At 53.6% G+C, this 14,812-nt stretch overlaps 1 protein-coding gene across 1 annotated transcript in view; it reads left to right on the top strand.

Moving 5' to 3' along the window:
• The first annotated feature begins 2,295 nt into the window (after window positions 1-2,295).
• LOC309825449 (putative hydrolase PNKD) overlaps window positions 2,296-14,812 on the top strand; it is an 18,802-nt gene continuing 6,285 nt past the window's right edge. The window contains exon 1 of the mRNA XM_082658996.1: window positions 2,296-2,471. Within this exon, the coding sequence (XP_082515122.1) occupies window positions 2,311-2,471 (161 nt within the window). The 5' untranslated portion in view covers window positions 2,296-2,310. The remainder of the gene's footprint in view (window positions 2,472-14,812) is intronic.

Raw genomic sequence — 14,812 nt, 5'->3', positions numbered from 1 at the left:
ATCTCAGCAAAGTAAAAGATCTGCCAAACAGAGGCAAACCTTAACCTTGACAGTGCCCCCTAAGCCAAATGTCTGCAAGCAATGAGGTATTATCAGGTATAAAGTGTAGGAGGGAGTGAATAATGAAGCATCAGTCTGGCTGGGGCAGAAGATTCTCATGGGAGAGGAGGTGAAAACAAAGCAGATTTGGAGCAGATATGTTCTGGAAGTCTTCCGGAACAGGCGGGGGAGGGGAGGGTGGCTTCCTAGCCCTGCATGAGTCCCCCAGAACACCCATTCTCACTCCTTATCCCCAGCCTTGTCCAGCTCCTTGCATTTCCTGAAATGTATCTTGGATAATTAGCAATAATCTTATAAATGTGTGTGTAGCATGAGATTAGATTTAGGATTCAGTCATCTCTGTATCTCTGCAGGCTCATGCTTGAGCCTGCATTTCCTGTTTCAGATGACAGGGACTGTGTTTTAATTTCTCAATATAATGCCTGGCACAGCCTTACCTGCAGAAAAGTGTGCTCACAGTGACTTTTGATGAGGCTCTGTAATTCTTCACTTTGCACATATAGACACGGACTTAGAGACATGCAAGCTCCATCGGCCCGGAAGGGCCTTCTACAAACTAGCTTGTCAGTCTTCTCACTCCCGCCTCTTTTGCGGCATACACAGGGGTTTAATTCAATTCTATCTGATTTATGTTTATTGAGAGCCTTTTATGTGCCAGACACTGAGAAGAAGCTGAATTGTGGGTAAGGAGACAGGGAGGGAGCAGGCTATAGCTCCGGCCTTCAAGATGTATCCACATAAAAGAAACTTCATGTCTGGGGTTACTGAATGAAACCCAGGATTAGGTGTTGGGATTACAATTCAGTCTGGGGATAATTTAACCCATCTCTTGGCTTTTTTGGAGTGGGGGGAGGAATGAGGCCTCCAGTTCCTTGTGTGTAATGATCCTATACCTCTGTACTCTCCACACTGGGGACTCAGTCTTTAGATTCAGCTATCTAATAAGAGTACATCAGAGGGAGAGAGAAAAAGTGTGGTTTGGAGGTCAGGTTATCTAGCCTCTCTCAGGCCGGAGCACAGGCCGAAGCCCAAAAAGCAAGAGAAGAAAACAAGAGCAGTGCCTCCCCTGCTTCCCTCCCCAACTATCTCCCCGCTGGGGACATGGCTACCTTCACTGTTTGCAGATTTCTTTCCCTCCCTGTGCTGGGCTAGGGCTAGAGCTGGAGCCAGAAGGAGCCCAGCCCTAGCTCCAGTTTGCCCAAATTTGTAGAGGTCACCTCACCTGTCTTTACAATTCCTTCCAACCCACTGACCTTAACAACTTCTAGAACTCATTGGGAAGGCAGCATGGTGTGGAGGGGGGGTGGTTAATGATGTGGAAACCCCACTGGTCTTGGGATACCTTGGGTCCTAGTCCTGCCTCTGCCATCCATTGCTGTATAATCTTGGTCGAATCACTCCCTCAGCCTCTGTGGCCTCTTCTTATCCTTCAGGGCATGGCTTACATGTCACCAGCTCAGGGAGGCCCTCCCATCTAAATTGGCCCTCTCTGTCCTCCATATCGTTGCCCCCTCTGTTTGATTTCTTTATAGCACCACAATTTGTAATCACACACAGGTAGCAATGTATGTGTACATATACACATATATGTAAGTATAGATAAATACATATATAATTATATTTGTTTGCTTATTTGGTTTGTTTCTCTGCTGGATTCTAGATTGTAGGCTCCAGGAATGAAGAGACTGTGTGTCTTTGATCCTTGCATTCTCAGAGGCTGGCACAGTGCCTGGCACAAAGGAGAACACAGAAAAGTAATTTAGTGAATGAATAAATGAATGAATGGCAGCTGACCCATGTGATCTCCCAGGTTCCTTCCAGCTGAAAAAGTTTATGAGGCTACGGTTTCCCGCCAAGAGGCCCATTCCAGGGCCTCTCTCAGAGTTCCCTTTTGGGGGAAGGTGGGAGGGTGTGGGGCCGAGCCCCGGACTCCAGCGATTTTATACCGGGATTAGCGCAGATCAGATGCCGGCTCTGGCCACGCCTCCCGACCGGCCAGCCGGGGGCGGGGCCCGGCCACCTTCAGCCGGGTGACATTCCAGGAGTGCACCAGGCCAGGGACGGCGAGTGGGCGGGTGCAAACGCGAGCCAATGAAGGGGCGGGACCAGAACGCCCCCAGTCCCCCAGCTGGCGGGTGCAGGGGGCGTGGCCCCAACCCCTCAGGTTCTCCAAGTGGGGGCCTGGGCCGAGCCGTCGCGTAGCAACGCCCCGCCCCGCCCCCTGGGCGGCCTCGGGCGCCTGCCCCCAGCATGGCCTGGCAAGGCTGGCCTTCGTCGTGGCTGTGGGTCGCCAGCTGCGGGCTGCTGCTCCTGGTCCTTGTCCTGCTCGCGAGCCCCAGCAGCTGCCGAGCGCGGCGGACCCTCCGTAGCCTGTTCATGGCGCGTAGCAAGCGGCTGCTCTTCCGAATCGGGTTCGTGCCGGGCTCCGGCGGGATGCGGGGCTCGGGAAAGCGGTCGCGCTGGAAAGGGGGACTGAAGAGGGGTGCCGGGGGAGGGTTTAGGGGTTCTGACGGGGCTAGGGCTAGGGGATCCAGGGCCAGAGAAGAGCGATCGGAGAGGCAGGCTGGAGAAGCCACTGATCTGGGGGGACTGAGGAAGAGAAGTTGGGGGTGGAAAATTGGGTTGGGCTGGGGAAAGCAGTTTGCGGCGGGGGTGGGGTGGGGAGCAGGCCAGGGTAGCCAGAGAAAGGGGGCGTTGAGAGGACATCTGGAGAAAAGAGCCAGATGAGGGGCTGGAGACAAGGGAGCTGGAAAAGAGAGCAGGTGCAGGAGCCCGGGCTCCCGCCACCCCCGCAAGATCCTCCAGTGGGCAGGTGCTGGTGAGAAGGAATGTCTCAGACCTTCTAAGTCTCACGTGAAACCGCTAACTCCTTCCATGTGTCCCTGTCCCTCTCCCCATCGCTCAACTCCCTACCATTCAATGTAAGCTCTTCTGTCCCAAGAGAGAGTCCCAACTCTGTAGGTCGGTCTGTCCCTTTCCTTCAGTCCCCTCCCCCACCAATCCTGGCCCCTGTCATAAGCCTCAGGCTGTGAAATCCGACCGTAATCACTCAGCCTGACTTCTCGCTGGTTCACTGACCTCCAGTGACTTTTTCCTTTCTGACCACCCTCCACCCCCACCCCAGTCCTCATTCTTCCCTTCCACCTACTTCTACTCCTTCCTGGGCCAAGCAAGGGTGGCGACCAGCCCTGTTCTGCCACAGAAACACTAAGAGGCAGGGAAGGAGCCACAAGAGGAAGGCTTCCTAGGGTCTCTATCCCCTTCCCATTACCAGCAGGGCCAGGGGGCAGGACCTCAGGCCCCAGTTGAAGCACGGTGATGTTGGGCCTGGGAACTATGGGAGCCCTGGCCCCAGGCCAGGCTCGGGGGAGGACCTAAGCGGGGAATTTCCTGAGTTTCAGAGAAGACATTGTACAATTCACCCCTCCTCCCCTGACCACCCCAGATATCCCAGAAGCTTCACCCCTAGGACTGTGCTCACACTCACTCTAAGACAAAGAGATATAAGGGCCCAGTGGGGGGAAAACTGGAAAAACATAGGGTGAGGGGGAATCTTGCACGTGTGCCTTTTGGGGCATTCGCATCTCTAATAGCCCAAACAGTGGTCACATTCTCAATGATGCTCCAACTAAGTCACCACTGCTCTGCATTAAAATAATGAGATTTACAAATATTCAAATATCTGCATATTTAGGATTTAAAAGAATATTTCTCCTTACAAAATTTATGGAAATTTTGTTGCTGTATTTGGGGAGGGATTTTTAAATCTACTTCCAGCTTTCAAAATTGGTAACATTGAAATCACACAAATGGCCTGAGGAAGTGAAAACTAAGTTTCCACAAGAGACTGGAATCAGAAGTCCTGAGATCAAAATTCCCAAGGTCGCCATCTCAGGATCCTGAGGGTTTGGCTAGTCCTAGAACTTGGGGTGTGGGAGTTTCCAAATCCTCAAACTTGGAATTCTCAGAGAGCTTCTTTGGAATTCAGTATTCCGTGGGCTTTCCTGTGGCTGGATTTCAAGGTTGCCTTGGAATCAACTCCCCAAATTTGCAGAGCAGAAGGGCGTGCCTGGAATCAGAATCCCAGATCCTGCCCCTCCAGGGTCTGGGAAACAATCAGTCCAGTCCCTTGGGGGAGAAGCCGCTGGCTGCTGGGAGGGACAGGGGGTGTTAGCAGGAAACGGTCTGAGGGAAATGGGCAGGTGTCAATGCTGTGAGGGTGCCTCCAGGAAGGATGGAAAGGGAGGGGGACAGGATGGGGCAGGACATGATGGGAGGGGCAGAGCACATGGGCACACTCCATCCTAGATGTGTGGCTGAGAGGACCACAAGTAGAGGATTCTGTTGGAGGCTGGAAAGTGGACGATGGAGATAGGAAGCAATGGCTGGGAGAGGAGTCGTTGTTGATGTTATCATTAATAACAATACTCACTGGTGTTTGACAGTGTTATTAAGGGCTTTCCTCAAACATAACCACCGTTGTCTTGGCATGGGGATAGCGGGGCACAATGGAGGGTTGATTTGGGCTAACCTGAGGTAGACACACACATTTGGGACTCTGCGGGGCCTGGGAGGCAGCGTGTAGTAGTTAAGCCCAGAGCATGTGGGGACAGACAATCTGCTTTAGAATCCTAGCTTTTGTTCCTTAGTAGCCACGTGACCTTGGACAAATAACTCAGCCTCTCTGTGCCTCAGTTGTTTGCATCTGTAAACGGGCCTGGTGATAGTGCCTATCTCACAGGGTTCCTGTGAGGATCAAATGAAATTCTACAGAGGGCCTGGCTTGTAGTAAGTGCTCAGGAAATGTTAGCAATTGCTCATTCTATAGCATGGGGGATGGGTGGGAGGGAGGATACATGGCGCTGGGCCACGGCTCCTTCTGGAGCTTCCCTTTTTTTTTTTTTTTTTTAAATAGGCACCCAGATAGCTTTAATTGGGGAGGCTTGTCAACTTCTTTTTTATTTTTTTTGGCCGCACCATGCGGCATCTTAATTACTTGACCAGGGATCTAACCGGTGCCCCCTGCAGTGGAGGCATGGAGTCTTTTTTCTTTTATAAATGTATTTACTATTTATTTTTGGCTGCATTGGGTCTTCGTTGCTGTGCACGGGCTTTCTCTAGTTGCGGAGAGCTGGGGGCTACTCTTTGTTGTGGTGCACGGGCCTCTCATTGCAGTGGCTTCTCTTGTTGCAGAGCATGGGCTCCAGGGTGTGCGGGCTTCAGTAGTTGTGGCACACAGGCTCAGTAGTTGTGGCGCACGGGCTTAATTACTCCGCGGCATGTGGGATCTTCCCGGACCAGGGCTTGAACCCATGTCTCCTGCATTGGCTGGCGGATTCTTAACCACTGCGCCGCCAGGGAAGCCCGAGGCACGGCGTCTTAACCACTGGACTGCCAGGGAAGCCCCTCACTTTTTTTTTTTTTTTTTGGAGCTTCCTTACATGCTTCTACTCCTGTCTTCCAAGCCTATCCTGCCCACGTACCCATCAGGAAATCCCACAACCCTTCATTCATTCAGTGACCCCCCCCTAACTGCCCTGGGTCGAGATTGTGGGATCACTGATATGAGCGGAGTCTGGTCGCCGTTCTCAAGGAGTTGGGGAGAGGAGCATGTGAACAGGCACCCTAACTGGCAGGAGGCAGGGCGTGACAGTTTCCCCCAGGAGGAACAGGGTGTGCTTGAGGAGGCTGGGATCCGGAGTGTGTGCTCCCCTATGTGTGCCTCCTGCTTCATGCCTCAGTTTCCCTTTTGCCCCTTTGCCTTCTCAGTGGTAGTTGAGGAGGTTTGAGTAGAGAAAGGGCCCCTGAGCAGAGCCTGTCTGCAGGGGGTGGGGCGGGGAGGGGGGTGAATGGGGAATTAGGCTGGGAATGCCTTGAGAATGTCTGAGAAAGTGGAAAGCACTCGGCCTCTGTGGATGGACAGTCCTAGCTGACAAAACCTTCCCACCCTCCCTGACCAAGTGCTCTCTTCACTCCTAAGCATAGATGATCTTTCTTGAACCTCCTGACCCAAGTGAAACCAGCTGTGTCAGGACAAACCTTGCTTGCTCCACTTCTGAAAGAGGAAAGCCCTTCTCTGGGGCCAGTGAGAACCACTGGCTTGATTTCAAAGGGTGGCAAAGGTCCTGAGCTGAGGACTCTTGAGTGAATGACCTACCTGCTCGTGGCCCAAAGAAAGGCCACATAGAGGCAGTGGTCTGGGCCATCCGCAGCACAGCCTGCAGGAAGGGAGCAGGGAGGGTCCTTCTCCTTTCTGCAGGCCTTGGGACCTCGGAGAGCTGCAGTGTCACCATCTACAGCGGCCCCTCGGCTGGATGGCTCCCAGTGCCCCCTTCCCCAGGCCACGTTGCCTACAGAGTGGAGTCCACACCCCTCACCCAAAGGGGCTCTCCCACATCCCCTCCGGACCCATCTCCCCCAATCCCATCTTCCCCAGGCTCTGTGTTCTTGCTGCACTTCTGTCTGGGGCCTGCCAGGCCTTCCTCCCTACGTCAAATTTTGTTGCATCAAAGCTCATCTTCAAAATATATCCAAAATCGAGCACTTAACCCACCTCCACTGCTACCACCCTGGGCCAGCCTGTGGTCGCCTCTCACCTCATCTCCTAAATTGACAGCTCCCTTCAGCCTTTGTACCCCCAGCGCACTCTCAACATAGCAACCAGGATGAAACTGTTAAGACTGAAGTCAGAAATGTGTCACTTCTCTGCTTAGATCCCTCCAGAATGGCTCAAAGGCCCTGAGTGGCCGCCGATCCCCAACCTCACTTGTTTTTGGTATGCTGTTCACCTTGCTCGTTGGGCTTCGGCCATACAGGCCACTTTGTTGTTCCTCAAACACTCTGAGACAGTCTGACCTCCAAGACCTCTCGCTGTCTTGTCTCACTAGAACTTTCTTCCCCCAGATGGCCACATGGCTGTGCCTCTCTTCCTTCAGGTCTCTGCTCAAATGTCGCCTTATTCGAGAGGCCTACCCTGACCACCCTGTGTAAAAATAGCAAGGCCCCCACGCCTGCGCTCTGTTACTCTACGCTGCTAGGTTATTCTCCGTAGTACATATCACCGCATGACATCCTGTATATCGACTTGCCTATTGTTTATTGGTTTTCTTTCCCAGGCTGAATATGAGCCACATGAAAGAAGAAACTTCTTTCACTGCTGTATCCCAGCTTCCAGAACAGTGCCCGGCACAGAGCTGGTGCTTGTTAAAGGGCTTTTTTAAAACATCTTTATTGGAGTAGAATTGCTTTACAATGGTGTGTTAGTTGCTGCTTTACGACAAAGTGAATCAGCTATACATATACATATATCCCCATGTTAAAGGGCTTTTAAATGAATAAATAGCTTGGCCCAAGTCCCATCTCCTCTACGAAGCCTGCCCGGCCTCCCCAGTCAAAATTCATCTCCGCCTCCAGTGACCCCCGGCGCTGTCTTCCCTCCTAGAGCCTTCACTGCATATTCTTGCTAATTCTTGCATCAGGTGTTCAGAGGTGTGATTTCCCCACTGGACTCCCACAGGCCTAGCCCAGGGAGCAGGACTGAATCAAGAGGGCCTGGGATTAGGGTGAGGGAGGGAGCGGGGGCATGGGGAGGGGGCATCAAAAAGAACAGACTGGACCAAACAAACCCCAGGGGCCTTGTCTGGGCAGGTGGCCTGGGATTTCAGGCAAGGAGACAGAAATAGTCCAGGCGTCCTGCCCAGGACCAAGATTCGGCAAAGAGGCCGCCAGCAATGCCTGTGTCTCTGGTTCTCCCCAAGAGCCCTCAGCAGCCACTCTCCCTACCCCCTGGGAAAGACGGTGACCCGGGATGGGTATGGAGACAATAGACACAGGCCCCGTGGTCTCCCGCTCAGGCCTGTGTCTTGACCTGACGCAGGCACTGCCCCTCTCCTGGTCATGGGGAAATGGTCCCCCTACCCCCCAAGGCCTGCTGGCAGCTTCCGGAAACTCTCCTTCTTGAGGGCCTTTTTAGCTATCTCCTTATCTTCAGTTTCCTCAGTTCTGAGAAAGCACAGAGCAGCTAGTGGCTCGACTTGTTCCTGAGGGGCCTCAGAGCAGGCTGTGCTCCAGTAGGACTCTGTGTTCTGGTGGCTGTCCAGGTCCCTCAGCCCTCAGACAGGCATTTCCGGTTTGGTTTCATAAAGACTGCCTGTCACTGGTCAGATGCAAAGCCTGGGAAAACCTGGGTCCCGAGGGTGCAGGAGAGGAGAAGCCAAAAGCACCCCCCGACCAGAGAAGCCTCTCAGCCTGGGCTTGCTGTCCAGCTGGTAGAATCTGGGGCCAGGGCCTAGCTGGGACAGACAGCCCCCAGGCCTCTCTCAGAGCTGCCCAGGATGGCAAGACTGCTCAAGGGAGGAGGGGGAGAAGAAGGGCTTCATTGTGTGTTCTCCACAGCCAGCCAAAAGAAGGGGGTGGGGAGGGGCTGTGTCTCACTGCCCCAGCTGTCCCTGGTGGCCTCCCATGGGCTGGAGGTTCAGGCTCAGATACCAAAGACGCCACACTCTGGTTCAGCGAGGCAAGGAGTGAAAGGTATGCCTGTGGCCCTCTGTGTCCTGCAGCCCCGACCCGACCCGCGGGGAGGGCCCTCAGGCACCTTCCAGGCTGCCCCAGGCCTGCTGCCGCCACCCCAGCCCCGCCCTGCAGAGTGGTTTTTCTGTCTCCCAGTGGGTCCCAGAGGACCAATTAGGAAACTTTCTTTTCTTTTTGGTGAGGCCACAGTGGGTAGTTCCGGGCCCCAGAACTGCTGAATCAGAATCCAGGAGGGGCGGGGTGGGGGGCAGAGCCGGGGTAAGCAAAAGAGGAAAATGTCAGAATCTTTTTGTTTCACCAGCACTCCGAGATCGTTCTGATGCATTCGGGCACATTCTGACCCTGCTTGGGGACCCCGTGGCAGGGAGTTAGAATTCCACATCAGGCCCTGGGGAGGTCAATGTCATCTTGTAAGTCACGTGAACTTCCTGGACTCAGCTGCTCATTCAGAGAAAAGGAGCACTTGGGGTTTTTTGTTTGTTTGTTTTAATTTAATTTAAATTTTTTATTTTTGGCTGCGTTGAGTCTTCGTTGCTGTGTGCAGGCTTTCTCTAGTTGCGGCGGGCAGGGGCTTCTCTTCGTTGCGGTGCGCGGGCTTCTCATTGCGGTGGCTTATCTTGTTGCGGAGCACAGGCTCTAGGCGCGTGGGCTTCAGTAGGTGTGGCACGCGGGCTCAGTAGTTGTGGCGCATGGGCTTAGTTGTTCCGTTCCATGTGGGATCTTCCCGGACCAGGGCTCAAACCCTTGTCCCCTGCATTGGCAGGCAGATTCTTAACCACTGCGCCACCAGGGAAGCCCGAGCACTTGGTTTTACAGAGAGAGAAACTGAGGCTTGGAGAGTGAGTTCCTGCTTCTTGCCTCGGGCAACAGAAGAAAGGAAGCTGTGGGGCCGCCTTACAGGAGGCAGAGAAGGCCAGGTTCTTCCCAGGGACTCATTCACTTCCACATTGTCCCATCTTTTTTCCTAAATTCTCTTCTCCATCCGGCTCGTGATGCTCCCCACGGAGCCATCCACCCAGTCATAAGTCCAGGGTAGAGAATGGCAGAGCCTAGATTGAAAGGGGTCTTCTCCTGAGAGTTACGGGGGTCTCTGACCCTCTGTAGTCCTCGGGGAAACTGCTGCATATGTAAGGAGTTGGTCTGGGGAGAGAAGTCACAGCATTCAAAGGGGTCTGTGTCTGAAAGAGACTAAAACTAGTGCTCCAGGAGGTCCCAGAGGCCAGATCCTGGGCTGTGTGTCTAGAACACTGTAACCACCCTGACAGATCAGTTTTCCCAGCAAAGGCCCTCAGAGGAGCTGGGTCTGCCCCCGAATAGTTCAGGCCCACTCATCTCATCCTACCCTCTTATTTGGGGTTTGCAACGGTTAAGAGTGTGGATTCCGGGGTCAGGCTGCCTCAGGTGAATCTCTGCCGCTCTGTGATCTTCAGCAAATCCCTTCCCCCCCTCTCTGGGCTCCATTGTCCTTGTCTGTAAAATGGAGGAAATAATGATACTTGCCTCAGGGTTGCTTGGAGGATGACAGGAAATAATTGATGGGAGGCACTTAGCTCACAGGTGGGGTCTAGGAAAGCTGTGGGAAAAGTCATTATTATTAAAGATGAGGCCAGTGGGCTCTGGAGAGATGCTCTAACCTGTATGGGCAGAGCCGGGACTATGGACCCATCTTCAGACCCCCTTTCCTCTGTCCTGCCGCATCTCTTCGACTTTAGAAGTTGGGATTTTGTGCCCCAGTGACACTGCCCCATCCATGCCCTTGGGTCTAGGTGAGCTGCATGCTCTGCCATGTGGGTGCATCTGGCAGAGGGGAGGGACTTGGAAGCAGGCGGGTGAGGAGGGGAGGGGAGAACAGGGGCAGAGGTAGCTGTAACTGGGGCCCTGGATGCTCCCACCGGCCCTCACAGGATCCACTGGCCTGGCACGGGGCCAACCACAGCGTTGACAATCCTCTTTCTGTGCCCGTCACTTTATTTTTTTTTAATAAATTTATTTATTTATTTATTTTGGCTGCACTGAGTCTTCATTGCTGCGTGCGGGCTTTCTCTAGTTGCGGCGAGCGGGGGCTACTCTTTGTTGTGGTGCGCGGGCTTCTCATTGCAGTGGCTTTTCTTGTTGCGGAGCACGGGCTCTAGGCACACGGGCTCAGTAGTTGTGGATCACAGGCTCTAGAGCACAGGCTCAGTAGTTGTAGTGCACGGGCTTAGTTGCTCCGCAGCATGTGGAATCTTCCCAGACCAAGGCTCGAACCCATGTCCCCTGCATTGGCAGGCAGATTCTTAACCACTGTGCCACCAGGGAAGTCCTGTGCCCATCACTTTAATACCTGCACGCCTGGCCCTGCCCTGCCTTTCCTGGTCACTAAGCCAGCATTTTGTGGGTCCCAGTTCTGTGCTGGGCTAGTGCTGGGGGCAGCCATAGGGGTGCAGAGGAGCCACGAGGAGAAGGCTGGTGACTGCCTGCCCCCTGCACGGCGCTGATTAGGGCTCCGGGTAGAAGTTGATAAGGCCCAGCCACTGCAGGGCTCACCTGCCCCTGGAGGCCGGGGAGAGGCTGAGTGCCCCCGATGGAGCAGGGGAAGATCGCTTTCTGCTGGGACAATCGGGAGCCGGCTTTGAATCCAGCCCTGAAGGGTGCTTAGGGTTCTAGTAAGTAGAAAGGCCTGCAGGGTGTTCCGGGCTGAGAACTCCCCGGGAGCCAGGCAGGACTGTAGTTCTGAAATTTTAATGAGTTGTTTCAGGCATTCAGAAGAAGATAGATAGTATAACAATCCCCCCACCTCCCAGCTGAAGAAAGAAAATATTACAGATGCTATGAAGCCCGTGCCCACCTCCCCACCCACCTTCTCCCTGCCCCTGAGGAGCCCTGCTAATGTGCGTGTTGACTATCCCCTCAGCTGCCTTTAGTCTTCTACTATTGATACATGTGTCTCTGTCCCTAAACAATACCAGCGATGGTCTTGCGTGCTTTGGCATTTTAGATAAACACCGTCAGGTTACCTGTTATCTCTGTGGCATGTCTGTGCTTGAGCTCTGTGCGGGCTGAGGGTTCGTGCTCTAGATCATTCGCTTTCCTGGATGTATGGTTTTCCACGGTCTGAACAGGTCACCACTTATTTATCCACTGTGCCTTTGACAGACATTTAGGCGGGTCTGATTGTTCACTCTTGGGACACGGGCCGTCCGGGAGGAGGGGGCAGAGACTTGCCTCCTCCCAGCCCACAGAGGGCTTGCCTGGGGGTTGGACACTCTCCCATCAGCAATGCGGAGCCACTGAAGGCTTTTGCGCACGAGTAGGATGCAGTCAAAGGAGGTGCTTTAGGAACTTAAACGTTGGCCAGAAGTTTGCAGTTTGCTTCAGAGGCAGAGAGCTGGATGAAGGAGGCTTTCGGAAGGGCCTCACTGAGAGCTTCTAGGGCCTGTTCCCAGGGTTGAGCCCATGCGGGGCCGGGCTGGGGGGTGGAAAGCGAAATTGAGAGGAATCCTGTCTGGGTCACCTACACTGGGGAAAGGGTTAAAGGGGTGCTCAAGTTGTGTAACTACGAGGATGACAGGGCCTTTCCTAGAAAGAGAGGCAGCAGGAGGAAGAGCTGACGAGCGTGGTTATGGACCCTGGTGATTGTGACCCAGCCGAACGGCTGATGCAGGAGGAGACGGAGCTCAGGGACTTGAGAGACTCGTGAGAAATTCATTGTCAGGGAAGGACCAGGCCTGGAGAGAGTGGCCCAGGGCCACTAGGTCCTCAGGCCCCTCCCCCAGCTCTGCACCGATCCGGACCTCAGGCCCACAAGGGCCACCCCGGCCAGCACAGTTCTCGGGTCTGGCAGCCATCCCCACCTTTCTCCATCTCCAACATCCCCTCTAGGCCAGACCCTTGTCATCTCCCCCACTGAGTGACTCGGTTCCCCTGCCACCTTCCACTCTGCTCCCTTTCACTGTACCTTCTGACAGCAACTGAGCGAGCTCTTCAAAAAGAAAGTCAGGGCTTCCCTGGTGGCGCAGTGGTTGAGAGTCCGCCTGCCGATGCAGGGGACACGGGTTCGCGCCCCGGTCCGCGAAGATCCCACATGCCGCGGAGCGGCTGGACCCGTGAGCCATGGCCGCTGAGCCTGCGCGTCCGGAGCCCGTGCTCCGCAACGGGAGATGCCACAACAGTGAGAAGCCCGCGTACCGCAAAAAAAAAAAAAAAGGGAAATCAGAACACATGCTTCCCCACGTTAAAACCCACCAGCAGTTTTCCACCTCCTCTCCGTGGCCTGGCGCCTGCGCACCTTGCTGACCCGTTCTCTGGCTAGAGACTTCGAGGCCTCCTGGCAACTCCTAGAACGTGCCCTACTCGTGCCTGCCCCAGGGCGCTGGTGCTACGCCCCCCCAGACAGTCTGCACTGCTGTCTCCCTCATCTGTCTGTTCCCTGCTCAAGCGTCACCCTCAGAGAAGGGGCCTTCCCCGACCACCCTGTCTACAGTAAGACCATCTTCCTTTCCCACGACAGTTAACGGCTTGCATGTCAAGTGTTTTGATTTCCGGTTTGGTGTCTGTTGGTTGCTCCTCTATGTTGGCAGGGTGCCATCTGTCTTGTTCTCTGCCGTCCGCACCCTGTCCAGCATGTGCAGTAAGTATCTGCTGGAGAAAGTTAATGAAAGAGCAGAGCCTTGTTTACTGCAGCTTCCTAGTGCCCAGTCCCTGTGCTTGTTCATCTTCGCTGGAGCACAAAGCACATATAATAAGTATCCAATAAGGGAAGACAGGGAACATTTACCAGTCGCTCCCAGATGTGGACGGCCATGTTCTAGCAGCTATGAGGGGTGCCCGGCTGAATGTGGGAAGGAAACACCTTCCACCTGTCAGGCCCTGGAGAATGTTAACATTTGTCATCTTGTTGTATGTCAATGAATCTTCACACAGATGAGAAGCCTGATCTGTGAGACCATTGACTTGCCCAAGTTCTCAGACCAAGGATGGGCCAAGCCGTGACTGGAACCCAGACCTTTCTGTTGCCAGAGCCCCTGCACTTTCCATAAGCCTAAGTAGGAAGAAATGAAGTCAGGAACAGGACTCCGGGCATGGATGCAGGGTGGTGTCCGGGCACAGAGGAAAGGGTGATTTTATTTTCTTATTTATTATTTCAAAATTTTTCATTTTGAAATCATTTCAGAGTTGCAAAGTTCGTACAAAGAATTCCCATGTACCCCTCACCCAGCTCCCCTGAACGTTAACATCTTTCATAGCCATGGTACAGTTATCAAAACCAAGAAATCAACGTCCATACAAACTAGTAACCACTCTCTAGACTTCACTGAAATTTTGCACACTGTCCCCCTAACATTCTTTTTCTGGTCTGGAGTCCAATCCTGGGTATTTAAGTTGTTCCAACCCATCCCCTCTGGCTGGGCATCTCTGCTGTGCCAAGTCTTTGTTAGTCCGGCAGCACAGCAGGGAGAAAGGAGAGAATCAGCAGCTCCCACTAGCTCTCACCCCCCACTCCGGGTGTTTGGTACCTCTCACTTGCCTGTTCTTGGGGTCCCTTCCCCAGATTCTCACACGGCCTTTCCCTCACTTCTTGGAAATGTCACCTCCTCAAAGAGGCCTTCCGTGACTGACTACCAGTTCTAGAATAGCAGCTCCTGTCCTCATTCTCTGTCCTTTTGCCTTGTTTATTTCATCATCTTCACTTGACAGTATGTTTATTGTCCTGTCTGTCCCACTAGAATATAAGCTTCAAGAAGGCAGGGACTCTGCCTTACTCACTGTGTGCCCAGAGCAGGCTAATAGCAAGGCCTCACTAAATATTGTGGAATGAGTGAAAGTAGGAAGTGGCTGAAATGGGTTTAAAAATAAAAACAGGGTCTATGAAAAAACAGACATAAAGACACATAAAGGATGGCAAGGGGCTTCCCGGTGGCACAGTGGTTAAGAATCCGCCTGCCAATGCGGGGACACAGGTTTGTGAACCCTGGTCTGGGAAGATCCCACATGCCGCAGAGCAACTAAGCCCGTGCGCCACAACTACTGAGCCTGTGCGTCACAACTACTAAAGCCCGCGCACCTAGAGCCCGTGCTCCGCAACAAGAGAAGCCACCACAATGAGAAGCCCGCGTACTGCAACAAAGAGTAGCCCCTGCTCGCCGCAAGTAAAAGAAAGCCCACGTGAGCAACGAGGCCCCAACACAGCCAAAACTAAATTAATTAATTAATTTTTTTAAAAAAAGGATGGCAAAACCCCTCC

Source organism: Grampus griseus, assembly GCF_964374135.1.
Source record: "Grampus griseus genome assembly, chromosome: 7".
NCBI classification, from domain to species: Eukaryota; Metazoa; Chordata; class Mammalia; order Artiodactyla; family Delphinidae; genus Grampus; species Grampus griseus.
This window is presented reverse-complemented; position numbering and strand designations above follow the sequence as displayed.